The sequence below is a fragment of the Pieris brassicae genome, chromosome 6 (assembly GCF_905147105.1).
Source record: "Pieris brassicae chromosome 6, ilPieBrab1.1, whole genome shotgun sequence".
Taxonomy (NCBI): Eukaryota; Metazoa; Arthropoda; class Insecta; order Lepidoptera; family Pieridae; genus Pieris; species Pieris brassicae.
In genome coordinates this window covers 9,031,158-9,045,933 of record NC_059670.1, presented here as the reverse complement: position 1 = coordinate 9,045,933, position 14,776 = coordinate 9,031,158, and the positions used below count along the sequence as shown (strand labels likewise).

General features: G+C 34.4%; 1 protein-coding gene across 4 annotated transcripts in view; it reads left to right on the top strand.

Moving 5' to 3' along the window:
- Positions 1-14,776, top strand: part of LOC123710676 (protein sidekick) — a 36,126-nt gene that overhangs the window by 12,880 nt on the left and 8,470 nt on the right. For all 4 annotated transcript variants that reach the window (XM_045662742.1, XM_045662739.1, XM_045662740.1 and 1 more), the window contains exons 2-18: positions 1,836-1,931; positions 2,260-2,436; positions 2,585-2,810; positions 3,060-3,763; positions 4,646-4,765; positions 5,509-5,664; positions 6,127-6,253; positions 6,846-7,141; positions 8,085-8,270; positions 9,268-9,680; positions 9,997-10,219; positions 10,705-10,901; positions 11,065-11,274; positions 11,537-11,791; positions 13,072-13,300; positions 13,665-13,982; positions 14,574-14,754. In XM_045662742.1, the coding sequence (XP_045518698.1) occupies positions 1,836-1,931; positions 2,260-2,436; positions 2,585-2,810; positions 3,060-3,763; positions 4,646-4,765; positions 5,509-5,664; positions 6,127-6,253; positions 6,846-7,141; positions 8,085-8,270; positions 9,268-9,680; positions 9,997-10,219; positions 10,705-10,901; positions 11,065-11,274; positions 11,537-11,791; positions 13,072-13,300; positions 13,665-13,982; positions 14,574-14,754 (4,114 nt within the window). The remainder of the gene's footprint in view (positions 1-1,835; positions 1,932-2,259; positions 2,437-2,584; positions 2,811-3,059; positions 3,764-4,645; positions 4,766-5,508; positions 5,665-6,126; positions 6,254-6,845; positions 7,142-8,084; positions 8,271-9,267; positions 9,681-9,996; positions 10,220-10,704; positions 10,902-11,064; positions 11,275-11,536; positions 11,792-13,071; positions 13,301-13,664; positions 13,983-14,573; positions 14,755-14,776) is intronic.

Here is a 14,776-nt window from a genome sequence, read left to right as displayed (position 1 = left end):
CAATCAATAACACACAAAACCAAACAAATTACACATCTGGGCATAACATCCCTTTTATTCTAATTCCCTAGAATACATTATCATAAAGTATTTTTAACTATTGAGGTTAACTATAACGCCCCGATTTATTAATTTCGCAGTGCTCTGTAATACATAATGTCTTTAATCCGCATCCAATGCTTCACTAGCTGTATTGGGGTTAATTTGATCTTGGATAAATATTAAGATAGACAACATCGTAACTGCCCGATCTTTGCATTAAAGATACTTTAGAATGAGAGCTCTTCTGCATCAGTGAAGAAGCTGGTAGCGACAGGCAAACTTTATTAACGAAAATCACAAGAATTTATAGGTATTTCAATTTTAGGAACTTGCAATGTCTGGGCATATGCTGCACTGGACTAAACTGCACTAAAACCCATGTATCAAGATTTAAGTCAGTAAAAAAATCCATAACTTGAATTGTATTTTTCTGTTGAAGGATATGTATGTTCTATCTAAAGTGTATAAAAGCAATATTATATATTACAAATTGTAATTGGTCTTGGGTTAGTAAGTACTTTTGAATAAAAGACAACATAAAACTAGATATTTAAACGCGGATTGATACCCACGGTAAGATCTCTGTCATCGCTATTCCGCTATTGAGTGAAGTCAATTATCACAAAAAACGTGTGAAGCCATAAGTTCCGTATCAATTCGAAGAGAAAATGCTATCAGTAAGGTTTTACGCGACAAATACGAAAGTTTACTGACTTACTACCCTTCAATAAAACAATAGGGCTTAGAACTTTCGCGTGAAAAAATATCTGAAAGGAAAAGACAATTTAAGTACTTACAAAACAGTGATTTTCTTTATCTGTTTCGTTACATTATTTTGTTTAACAACCATGAAGGTGATCAGGCTTTTGGGTTGTAGATTTTTGGGACTCTTGATTCGAACCCACAACCTCAAGTTTGAGAGGCGCTCAAGCCACTAGGCTAACATTGCTGTTTTGAGTTAAAAGGATTTTCTTATAGAGATTTTTTTGTTCATGTTCCTTTTATTGAGGTAACAAAATGAAGTCACCATAATTAAAATATGTTCTTAAAGGCGTATACAACATGTCATTATAAAAAATCCCGCATCCACTAATGAGGAATTTTATTGAGAATTTCAACTCGCATAAGTTATAATTTCAACCAATAGTTATAATTTGTACCAAAATTGAACAAGTTACTTACTACAGTACTTATTAAGTTATTACGTAACTTATTATTTAAGGTAAGACACTTTGAATTGGCGAGTTTCTACTGATGATACTCTTATTATTTTTCTACTTTAACTTCTAATAAAAAAAATATTTTTAATCAAAGCTATACGTATACTTTTTATTAACTTGCTAATTTACGTATTTGCTATTTGTAAAAATTTTTTTAGACAAAATTGCATATATCATTAAATACAGTACCGTTTAAGATTTAAGAAGTACCAATTCTTTCGACTGTGCTACTTACAGACCAATTTCTGAATTAGCGCCGCGGCGAAGCTTCTAATTTTCACATTTTTCGTTTCCTTGCTCATAAGGATGAATTTTGTATGAATACATACATTCATGCATGGCTATAGGAATTTAAGAAACTACGCTTGTGGGGCCTGGTCCCGAGTGATCCGCCTTCATTAAAAATTACGATGTTTGATGACGCAGACTTTCGAGTCCCAAATAAGTTTCTCGGAAGATGCTGAATTAATAATGTCATGATAAATAACTGGCCGATAATTGTAGGTAATTAGAATTGTAATAAGAAATTAAACAGTTCTAGTTATAATTAAATTATTTTTCTTTTTGTTACAGCACAAATGCAACCACCTAGATTCACCACGCAACCATCTTCCTCAAATAGCATTGTCAGAGAAAGTACCACAAAGATATTACAATGTTCTGCAATCGGTAAGAAATTCAATAATATAAAACATTTTGTTGGTATTGTCTTTTGTTAAAATAGCTTTTACACATTAAGAAAAACACTTTTTGACCGGATTAAAGCTATGTATTATTATAAAAACTTATAGTTATTTACACCGTCACCGTGACCACGCACGCTGAAAAGCACGCGAAACGTCGATAAAAAAAATTAAAAAATTAGAATTATGTGAACGGATTAAAGCTATGTATACATACATACATATACATAGCTTTAATCCGTTCAAAAAGTGTGTTTCTTAAACATTTTGTTCTTTGTTTGGTATGTATTCTGTATGTACTCATAATGTTGTAGGTATTCCTCAACCGATGTACAGGTGGTTAAAAAACGGTATACCACTTGGAGATTATTCATCGGAGCTCTTTTATAAAATTCAGAATACTCAAAAGGATGACGCCGGAGCCTACCAGTGTATAGCAAAGAATGACGTCGGTGCTATATTCAGTGAAAAAAACAACATTTTTGTTGCATGTAAGCAAGGAGGTTTTAAACCAACTTTGATCTATTGAATTTAAAAATAATCTTTTACTCTTGTTCTTTTTATTAATGTTTCGAGAATATTTATTGCGAAATGCGTGCAATTATAATTAATGACAATTCTTTTTATTTGGAATCATAGATATGGGAATGTTCGAAAATACTGTCGAATCAGTTGTGACTGTAGAATCAGGAAAGGCTGCTATCCTGGACTTTCCACCGATTGATTCCGAACCACCTCCGACAGTTGTATGGCAGGATGAAAAGGGGGTTAATGGAGTGCCTAGCTACGACCAAAAATATGCTATCACTGATAAACATCAACTTGTTATTTTGTGCGCTTCTAGGGAAGATCAAAAAGCGTATAGGTAATAAATAAATAATCAAACTTTATTTGTGTATTTCAACTTAATTATAGAAAACTGGCATCCCTAGTAGTATTCTTTGGAAATGAGTTGGTAATTTAAATGTACCCTAACAAAAACTCTAGTTGACCACCATGTTGCTTCGACTTATACATGAAACATTGCGTTTTAAACTAATTTGTCTCAAACTTAATAATTTTACTCTAGACGTGTAAGGTTTCTTGTAATTTTCATAAACTGTTTTTGCTTCAGAGCTCGTGCGATCAATACTCAATTAGGTAAAGTAGAAAATAGCCCTTACATCAGATTAAACGTATACGGGGACGACAATAAAGAAATTGCCCCAGAAATTATTATAAAACCTCAGGACACTAAAGTGATTAAAGGTCAAGAATACACAAACTTATATTGCATAGCCAATGCTCGGCCTCTGCATGAACTCGAAACGTTATGGTTCAAAGACGGCATATTGATCGACTGGGCGGGAATCACTTACGACTTAAATGACCAATGGAATCGAACATTAAGTCTGATATCCGCCAATGCCAAGCACACGGGAAAGTACATGTGCCAAGCCAGGTTGAAAACTGGGGGCTTCACAACCGTCACCGCCGCTGCAAGTGTGACGGTATTCGAAAAGCCCATTATGCTTACAAACCTAAAAACTGAGACATATGGAGAATACGGAAACGCAATTGTATTGGAATGTAACGTACAAGGTACACCTTTACCTGGTATCACGTGGTATAAGGACGCCAGGAAAATTGCGAGCGTTGGCGCAGATGCTGGCGAAGCAGATAACGCTGATGTCGACGATGGCGGGGGAAGGTATAGAGTTGAAGTTGATAGAAGCCTTGTTATAAACGACCTTAAAATGGAAGACATGGGCATTTACCAATGTATCGCAAGTAATGAAGCCGGAGAGTCATCCATTTACACTTGGTTGAAAATTAAGAGTAAGTACAGGTCTCCGTTTAATTGGTACTTATAACAATTATATTAATAGTTAAAACTGTCGCAGCATTGGATGGTACACGCATCCGACGCAGTCACATGAAGTTAATTCGAATGAGGACTTCTGATAGAAAAACTAAAACGTTTAAATTCGATGCCGGCAGTAAGCGACCAGTTGGTGTATTCCTGCACTTTTACAATTTTTATCACAGTGTGGATGCTTTTAATTTTTAAGTTCATCACCAACACGTAGATGCAGTTTTGTCATCGTTATGAATATAATTTGTTCGCATGTGACAGTCATAATTTTATCGAAAAGCATGAATCAGTTTTGTTTTCGCGAAACTATCATCGTTCAAAAATATTACGAATAAAATAACGTGATATTGAGTTTCTTAATAGACTAATTAAGGAATGTTATTTAATCATTAAGACTCTGCGTTGAATTAATCTTACGGATCCTTTTATTAAAATTTGTGAACCTTCAACCAAAGAATGCCGCATCAAAATATGTCCGTATTTTAAAACGTATTTCTAGACGAAATGTATTTGTTGTAAATGTTTATTAGATGTTGGAACAGAATCTAAGTCACGTTTTTGGAATACCGGTATTATATTCGATCATATAATTGTTTATGCATGCTTAATTGTAATTATAATCTGCTTCGGTATTTACGATCACCGTGTGTAAACTAACATTAGAACAATGCGAATAACACATGTGAAAGAAAAAACTACGCATCAATATTAATGAGCTATTTGGTCATAACAAAATCGCACATTACCAAAACTTAAAAATATTTTCTTCCATATGTAGATACCGCATTTTATATTCATATAGTGTAAATGTGTGTCTGTAGACTAACTGATTGTGTGGCTTGTAGCGTCTCCACCAGTAATGCAAAGTGCGCCATCAAACCTCACCGTTTTGGACGGCAAGGATGCCACTATCACCTGCCGGGCTGTAGGAGCCCCGACGCCTAACGTCACTTGGTATTTCAATGGTAAGATCCACTAGTTCTGTACATACATTAAAAAAATATAGTTAAAAATGAAGGCAGCTATTACATTTGTTTGTAATACAATAAAAGATTAGGTTAGATTAGTTTCAATGTCAAAGAGATTTAAGTATAAATATGGCATTACCTACAAAGCAATTATTCATTCGTCCATTATTCTAGTGCCAGAGAAATTGTTATGGTTAAAATTTTAACTATTTACGCAAAGATTTTCTATGACAATTTTCCACTGTCCGCTCTATATAGTTAAACCTCTTTGAAAATAATTGATTATTATTGTAATTACAATCGCTAGTTTTTCGCATCCTACAACAATGCTTAGTATTTGCTTGAAAGCAGCTCATCATAAGGTAGAAATTGTATAGTTATTTTCTACAATATGATATATATTTTATGTCGTAAAAAGTATTTTATTTATTCAAATATCTAATAAATGCACACATATATCGGAAGAAAAGATACCCTTAACTTAATGTTAACCAATTAGTTAAATTATATTATGCTCATTTAAAACGTAAAAAATATTACAATACTAAATTACGACTTAATTAATGAATTAGTAAGTACTTAATGTATAGCTTTTGTGTGATAAATTTTTATCTAAGTGAAGAAGACTTATTACTTAACTATTTTCACGCAATAACGCCTTTTTTATAACGCGTATTAAACATTGAATGCTTATTTTTTTTATAAACATACCTTTTTACTAGAAACATAATGATTTACAGACTCACTAATAATAAATTTATCTGGACGGCTGCAAGCCGTGGAAGAAGGCGATCTGCTAATAACAAGTACTACCACAGCAGATAGCGGGAAATATACGTGTAAACGTGCTAATGAAGCGGGCAGTGTTTCGGGAGAGGCTTTCCTTACTGTGTTAGGTAAGTTAAAATGAGAATTAGTTTAGTTTTATATTAAAACAAACTGGGTGATATTTATAACATTTTCAATCCGCTTTTATTTTCGTATATAATTGTTATATTGACTCTAACTATAGTGTAGTTTTTAGGTATAAGTACTAATAATATAATATAAACACACGGGAATCCCTGCAGACGTTTTTGTTTTTAGTGCCGTTGGGATTATATGAAATTTATTGTTAAGATAGCAAATTATTTATATATAAGTCCCACCAATGCAGCAAGTCACAGGTATACCAGAGATTCTATGGTTCCGGAGAAACAAATAGTATTTCGGGTATTTAGGTACAAAATGCCAATCGCCTATTATCTTTAATGAACATTTTTTTTGGTTACGGACTTATATTTTTAATTAAAATTTACTCTATGGTAATTTAATAATATATAAGCATGCATTTAATGTATTATTCATTTAATTTCCAGTAAGAACTCAAATCATCGCACCCCCCGTAGACACACGCGTTCTGCTCGGCCACACAGCGACGTTGCAGTGCAAAGTATCGAATGACCCCAACGTCAAGTATAATATAGACTGGTTCCACAACAATCAGTAAGTATTTTAATTACTATATTTATTTGAATATTCCGTATATTCAAATAAAGAATATCGTTCACATCTGTTTATCATATACTGAGATTTATGCTGATAATGAATGCGATCTCAATTCTCAGTAATCAGTGATTTTACTACTCCGGAGAAACTACATAAAATTATTTTCAAGAAACTGAAAAATTATTATAAAATTTATAAAAATTAAAATAATAGAATTTCCTAATCAATATTAATTACATAAATTATTACTAGATGACCAATTTTTTATACAAGCGAACAAAAACCGGCAACGCATTCGCAAACCCTCTGGTATTAAGAGTGTCTATGGGCGACGGTATCACTTAACATGAGATGAGACTCCTGCCCGTTTGTTCTATAAAAAAATACAATAATGACGTGCTAGTTACGTACGTTAAATGATAACATCGTTCGTTCGATCATCGATGCATGATCACATCACAGAATAATTACGATCGCTTTTTGTTTTTATTCAACAGAGGTAATTCCTATACAACAGTGCCAGTCTAACAAATCCTAACAGTCATTACAGGGTTATTATGCGTATTAACCCCTAGTTATTAAATTACAGACCAATGACCGCAGGATCCCGAGTGTTGGTATCGGGCGATGGTGCTTTGCAAGTTCAAGCGGTACGAGCTAGTGACGCGGGTGAATACAAATGTATAGTGACGTCACCGGGGGGAAATCACACGAGGAGAGCTTTTCTCTCCGTCATCGAGCTGCCATTCTCACCTACGAATGTGAGAGCGGAGAGATTGGACGCTACGCCGCAACGCGCCGTCAATGTCTCGTGGACTCCGGGCTTCGATGGGAACTCACCGGTACAAAAGTTTATCGTGCAGCGACGGGTTGTACCTGAATTTGGTAAGCATTGTCAACTTATTCATTTTCGAGGATTGATATAGTAATAATCCAGTGGCGCTTCAACCGTAAATAGGTTTTGGTAATTTTATCATTTTTATTTCATAGATAAGTAGGTTTAGCCTTCTGTCTGACACATGTTGAAGATTTTTGGATTAGTTTCATTCTCGCGATGTTTTCCTTCGCCTCAAATGCGCATACAAACAGTCCATTGGTGCTCGGTTCCATCAGCCTATGCGTAGTTATTAGATAATATGAAACTAATACTATAGTTTTCCTTTTCGTTAATATTTTATTAGCGCTAAAGACTACAGTCGAAGTCTATTAAGGTAAATATTACTTTATAAAAATGAGACAAAATAATCCTTATTAATGACCTGCTTATGTTAATAAGTTGACAGTTGCTAATATGGACGGGATTCTCATTACCTCGGTTGAAACTTTTAACCAATCTCTCGAGTGGTTTCATAAATTTCATGATTTTTTCATTCGTCCAACCCAGATTAGGTAATATATTCTTAATCATTCAAAAAAATTACTTGGCATAGTGCGCGCATAATAAATGGTGTTGTATTCGGTGCAAGACAGTTCGCAAACAACGTGTGTGTGCGCGTCGACACGAGCCCACTACTTGTAGCGTGTGCGCGAATATTTCAGCAAATTTGTTAGTGAGTCGACCAAAAGAAACATTTGTGCCGTACGCTGTGCAACACTGTGTCGGACAGTTCAGCACACTGGTGAAAACGTACCTCTTTAGATTTTAAATGAAAAGTAAAAACAGTTTGTTAAATTAATATGGTTGAACGATTAGTATATTTATTTGAGTATGTAGTTTCTTTAAATAAGTAAGAATCATATCGCTTCACAATGATTATCCATGATAACTCACAATTAAGAGGCGTTAGCGATCTGGTGATAAAATACTTACCATTCTATACTCACATAGGTCCCACACCAGATCCTCTTCTGAACTGGATAACGGAGCCAATGAATGTGTCAGCAAATCAACGTTGGGTTTTACTAACAAGCTTGAAAGCGGCAACATCTTATCAGTTCCGAGTGTCGGCCGTGAACACTGTGGGTGAGGGACCTCCGTCCGACCCAACAGATGTTCTGACATTGCCACAAGAAGGTAACTTATTATTATATAAATTTTAATTTAAATACTTTTACGTCTGTTGTCTTCTAACACTCATCAACTGTAAAACTCGGAGTCGGAAGCGAACTCTTTTTGCGGTATACGGGAAATAAAAGGGAACATATGATATAATATAGGATAACATATATATATATATATATATATATATATATATATATATAGGATGTTTCCTTTAACCTTACATTTTGAAAACTATCCAAATGGGACGGCCCGGACTGAAAAGGGCTGCCTTCAACGCAAGGCTAACACTGATCTGTCAAAGTCAAAGCCAAAAATCATTTATTCATAACGATAACATGGTGTACATATGAACGTCATAAAAAAAGAAATATACATTAAATGCTTCTAATTTTACATTTACTGCCAGTTCTCAAATCGAGGGCGTAGAACGGAAGAGATGAACTGGCAATAAACTCTCCACCACTCCTTTTAATCGCCAATATACATATTAATATATAAATTATTAACATTACTGTTTTGTACTATGGTTGTTTAATTTAATTCGATCTCGGAGGTTGAATATAAAGGCTAAGTAAGGAACTATGTAAGTAGGCTATTACCCATACTATTAATATATAAAAACATTTATCTTGATCATGATCATTTTTCATTCATTATTTTCTCTCAAGCAGCCAGTGACATTATATGCTGCCAAGGTATGCAGTAGGGTTAATATTTCTATATTCGTATTAAAAATATTCCTGTTTAATATGCATGTCACGCTAGCATGCTTGTCCTCTCATTATATGTTAATTACGCCTGCACTGCATGACAATGTTGTACAAGAGATACAAATAAGTAATTTGAAGAAAGTGTATCCTAAATATTACATTATACTATTTCTAATTTTATATATTTCCCTACCGATTTTTTAAATAGTTTACAAATCACAAATTATCACCAAAATCCTCATACAATCGTCCTTATTTGGGTCGAAGTCCCTTGAAGTGTATTACGTATTGACTTACAGCGCCATCTGGACCGCCGATTGGGTTCATGGGTTCTGCCAGATCTTCCTCAGAAATTATAACACAATGGCAACCACCGTTAGAGGAACACAGAAATGGGCACATCTTAGGTTACGTTATACGATACAGGCTAAAGGGTTACGATAACAGTCCCTGGACGTATCAAAATATAACGAACGAAGCTCAGAGAAATTATCTCATACAAGATTTGATCACTTGGAAGGATTATAACGTACAGATCGCTGGGTATAACGATAAAGGCGTTGGAATGTTCTCCGATAGCTATACTATAAAGACAAAGGAAGGCGTGCCAGAAGCAGCACCGGATAGTGTACGTTGTGAGGCATTTAATTCTACATCAATAACAGTTTGGTGGACACCGCCTACTCCACAGAAAATTAATGGAATTAATCAGGTATGTCTGTATCATTTTAAATTTTAATTTAACGTTCCGTACTGCGCAGGTTTTAATGATTATAGAAATGGATGTGTCTATACAAAGAACTCGTGTCATTTTGTCCACGACCTAGTCATGATAGAAGTACTATTTAACTTAAATAGAACCAAGCAATACACTTAATTTTTATCGATTAAAAAGCCTAAAAAAAATGATAATTGATGATGCTCATTAAAAGCGGTTGTGCGGAAAACTTTTTAAATTGTTAATCGACAAACCTCAGAATCTGAATAAAGACCCCTCTAAAACTCGTACAATTTCTTTTCTGTTACAGGGATACAAAATTCAAGCCTGGAAATGGGATGATATACAAAACGACAGTTTAGAATATAAACTTGTGAGCGTACCTCCAAATTTGTTGGATCCATTAACTGAGCAGTCTTCCATTATGAGTGGTCTCGAAAAGTTCACTGAGTACAATGTGTCAGTATTGTGCTTCACCGAACCTGGTGATGGACCACGAAGCGAGTTTGTTGCTGTGAGGACTAAGGAAGACAGTAAGCAAATAGTGTTTATTTGTCACCTTTAATTTATCTTTTTAGATTTTTCTGTTTAAAAAAATAAGCTTCCATAACAGATTACTCCAATACGGCAACTTTTTACATTCATATCAGATACAGGTTATACATACATATGGAAAAAACAGCACAAAATTAAACAGTAATTGATCAGAATATTTACATAATGTTTCTTACAGTACAGCAACTGTCATGAAGCAGACCTTTTGCCATATTTGATAATAGTATATAATGAATTAGTCTAATAACTCTTTGGTGAAATCTATGCAATTGTTGCAGCGAATATCTTTGTAAAAAAATAATAGCTTTTGTAATTAAAATTGGTGTTAAATATCTTCGTCTTTAAACCAGCCATTAGCGCCTGATAACCTTATTTTTATACTTAAGCAATTAATAAATAGGGACTGCTATTCTTAGTACGTAAGATTGTTAGAGACTTGAACCTTAAATAATTTCATTTTTAGTGCCTGATGAAGTCGTCAACCTTCAGTTCGACGATATATCAGATAGGGCAGTTCGCGTATCTTGGTCACCGCCAAGGAAATCAAATGGCGTACTTATTGGCTATAAATTATCATACCAAGTGAAGGAAAACCCAGACACGTTAAAGGAAGAGATATTGCCTCCGAATGTTACCAGCATTCATGTGGAACATTTGCAGGTTAGTTATGACATTGTCACTTTTGAACCGTTTAGTAGTATATTTTAACTAAAATTCAAAAGTGAGTACATATTTATGAAAATCGACATATACACTGTTTTCATTAAATAAACATAATTTGCTTTCTTTGACAGAATTTTTCTTTCATATCATTGTTTTATAGGCGAGTACACAATACAACTTCTGGGTGAGCGCCATGACTGGAATCGGTGAAGGTCCACGCAAGTCGGCCTCCATACAGTCTGGAGTAGAACCAGTGTTACCAGGTGCTCCAAGGAACCTCGCTCTGTCCAACATTGATGCGTTCTCCGTACTCTTACAGTTTACACCTGGATTTGATGGAAACTCTTCTATAGCGCTTTGGACCGTGCAGGTATTTGTCATTAATGACTAGATAAGATTGTGACATAAGTCTTTTTGGATATGAGTTCCCAAATAAAATTATTTACCTACGCGACGATATATATATTTCTGGATCTATTTCATTAGGAAAGTAGGACATCAACATTCTGTGCCTACCTACCCACAATAATTATTATTTTTACAGAAACTAAAGCTGGACCTCCGACACAAAGTCCCTCGACTTTATACACGGTTTTCACACGGGTTATATTTAAAAAAAAACCTCTTTATAGGCACAAACAGCACGTAACTCGTCCTGGGTGACAATATATGAAGTGAGCGCACCAGATGCTCAGTCCATCGTGGTTACTGGCCTAGTACCATTTACTACATACCGGCTTCGGATTATTGCGACCAACGTTGTTGGGACTTCGCCCCCTTCGGAACCCTGCAAAGAGTTCCAAACAATACAAGCGCCGCCCCAACATCCGCCAAGAAATGTCACCGTTAGAGCTGTCAGTGCCAATAATCTTCGAGTGAGATGGATCGTAAGTGATATATCTTATGTACTAAGGAATATAATTTGTGATAAAAAACCTATACTGGTGGTATAGATTGTGAGAATGCCGGGCTTATAAAGAATTGCTGAACTTGGAACCATAATAATAAATAGATATATAATTTGTAAATTATATATAACAAATTAACAGTTATAATATATTGTTTTAAGTCTCGTTGTTATACTACCTATGCGAGTCACGGAAACATTAGTACAGTGTTCCTTAGTCTATACATAATATGATAAAGAGTATTTTTTAAATGAATAAACTCAAAAACTTCTGCTTTAATTTCGAAAAACTCCACCATTTGAATGCAGTTCTGAGTCATGCGTTAAGGCAAGGCTATATTTATTTGCAAAAAGTCGAGTCGAAGTTTAGTCGAAAAGTTCACGAATTCGAAAACAGGTTTTTAAATGCAACCAGATATAATACTAACTATAGACATATGTATAAAGAGTCGCGTAAAATTCGTCGTATATGTTTGATGTGTAATCGTGAATCGCAACTACGTATTTGAATAGAATACAAAAATTTAATATAATTTGTGACAATGATATCTTTCATGTTCATCACAAGTGAAAACAATAGTATATAGAATCTATGAATGTACACATATCCGGTACATAAACACTAATGGTACCTCACATTACAATAAATTATTAACTGTAACTTCGCGAATTTCTTTTCGCCTTATTTTTTTTACTTAGCCTTCTTTTTAGTATCTACGTACCAACATAAGTAACATTTTTCTCTGCTACCCTACAGAGACTGTTTGCTTTCCGACATAAGATCCTAAGTATCAAATAAAACTAAATATTTATATTTTTCAATATTTCCTCTCCATCAAAACCTTCCTCAAAGTTTAAGGAATAATTTAAAAAAATATTCAAATTGGTCCAGCCGCCTTCGAGTATAGGCTAAGCAACATATTCTGCGATTCGTTTTATTTATATATATCCTTCAAAATGCCAGAATGTATAATCTTCAGCCTCGACATAAATTAGTCTCTGACAACGGCAGATAATCTAAACGAAATTATAAATTATGTGGCTTATTCCTTGTGGGTTAACGACTGTGCCACCTTATTAGCGTATACAGTGGTGGCTGATTATTTGTTTAAAAAATACAAGTAGTAATATTATTACCATAAATAATAGAAGATATCTTTTATACCTCACAGGACTTAAAAAAACAATATTACTAGTGAGTAGTGTAAGTCGTATATATAGACAATTAGTTCATGCATGATATCTTTTTTCTTACCACAGCCTCTGCAACAAAGTGAATGGTATGGCAATCCAAAGGGATACAACATTACCTATAGAAGAAGCGGTACAAGTGATACATTGTATGCAGTTATTGAGGACCATACAGCAAATTCTCACGTGCTTTCAAACTTGGAAGAGTGGTCCCTCTATGAAATTCGTATGACAGCCATTAACGAGGTCGGAGTTTCTGAGGAGAGTCCTATTGCTACCGAAAGGACGAGGGAAGCTGGTAAGAAATATTTTAATTTTACACAAACTAAGAGAAATATTGAAGAATACTGTATTTATTTAACGAACTCGTTTATATATTTGACATCGAAAACAGAATAAAATTGATAAATTTAGAAGGGGTTATCTAGGCATTGCCATTTTCCGCTAGTATAAACCGTACTGCGTGGTCATACAAATATATTTTACATTTTACGACAAAATTTACATTCTAGTCCACCCTATATACACCGATAAACTTTATACATGCCTTAACGAGCTTTGAATATTTAATATTATCCGAAAAAATATTTTCCAAGTTTAAATATTTAACAGAATCCTCCGACTAAATAAAAGATGCTGTATTTCCTATTCTTGTATGACAGTGCCATCCAGTGGACCAACGGACGTCTCGGGCAATGCCACGTCGTCGACTACAGTTGTTGTACTATGGGGTGACATACCAGTGCAAGATCAGAATGGTCTCATAGAGGGGTATAAAGTCTGCTACGCGGCTGTAGTCCCTCCACCCCAGAACCATAAAAAGGTTGAATGTCAGGCCATACCATCAAACCTGACGCATACAGTTACATTAACAGAGCTGAGGAAGTATGTGGTGTACCATATACAAGTATTGGGCTACACTCGTCTTGGTGATGGAGCGCTTAGTGATCCACCAGTTACCGTCAGGACGTTTGAGGACAGTAAGTTATCTTGTTCAGCGACTGTTTTTTTCTTGAAACGAAACAATATGTACCGATATATTTTAGAAGCAATTTTACAAAAGTTATTTATTTGTTACATTTTTAAATTATTGAAAATATATTTTAATTTGAAAATGCAATTCATAGAATTTATTTCATATTATACTCTTGACTTTAATTGTAAAATCCCAATATGTATAGACTATAATTCTACGCTGATGATATCGACAGATTGATGCTTTGCCACGTAACTTACTTTTTAATCTTAGTTTACAGACATTAATATTATTAAATTTATTTACTCAAACGTCAAAAAAGAAATAAAAAGTCTGTTAAAATTACACTTTAGCCCGGTTAAATCGATACGCAGTTAGTTAAAACCTTTACAGTAACTTTAAGGGTTAACTAATTCCGCTACTAAGCTTGCCAACTTATATTAAAACTGTGAAAGTATTTCTTTTGTTTAGAAATATATTTTTTTAAATACTGGTGCATAAAAACCTTGGTCTTACAGTTGTCTCTTGTTTAGCTATCGTTAAATCTTTATACACTGTAAAGCCATAAAAGTAGATTGAGAATAATCATTTACAGCTCCCGGACCACCCTCGAACGTATCTTTCCCCGATGTGTCGTTTACATCTGCCCGAATTATATGGGATGTTCCTGAAGACCCCAACGGTGAAATTCTCGCGTATCAGGTCACATATCACTTGAACATATCAACGCAACACATGTTCTCAAGGGAATTCCTACCCTCGGACAGGACATTTAGGTATGTTACGTTATTGTGTAAC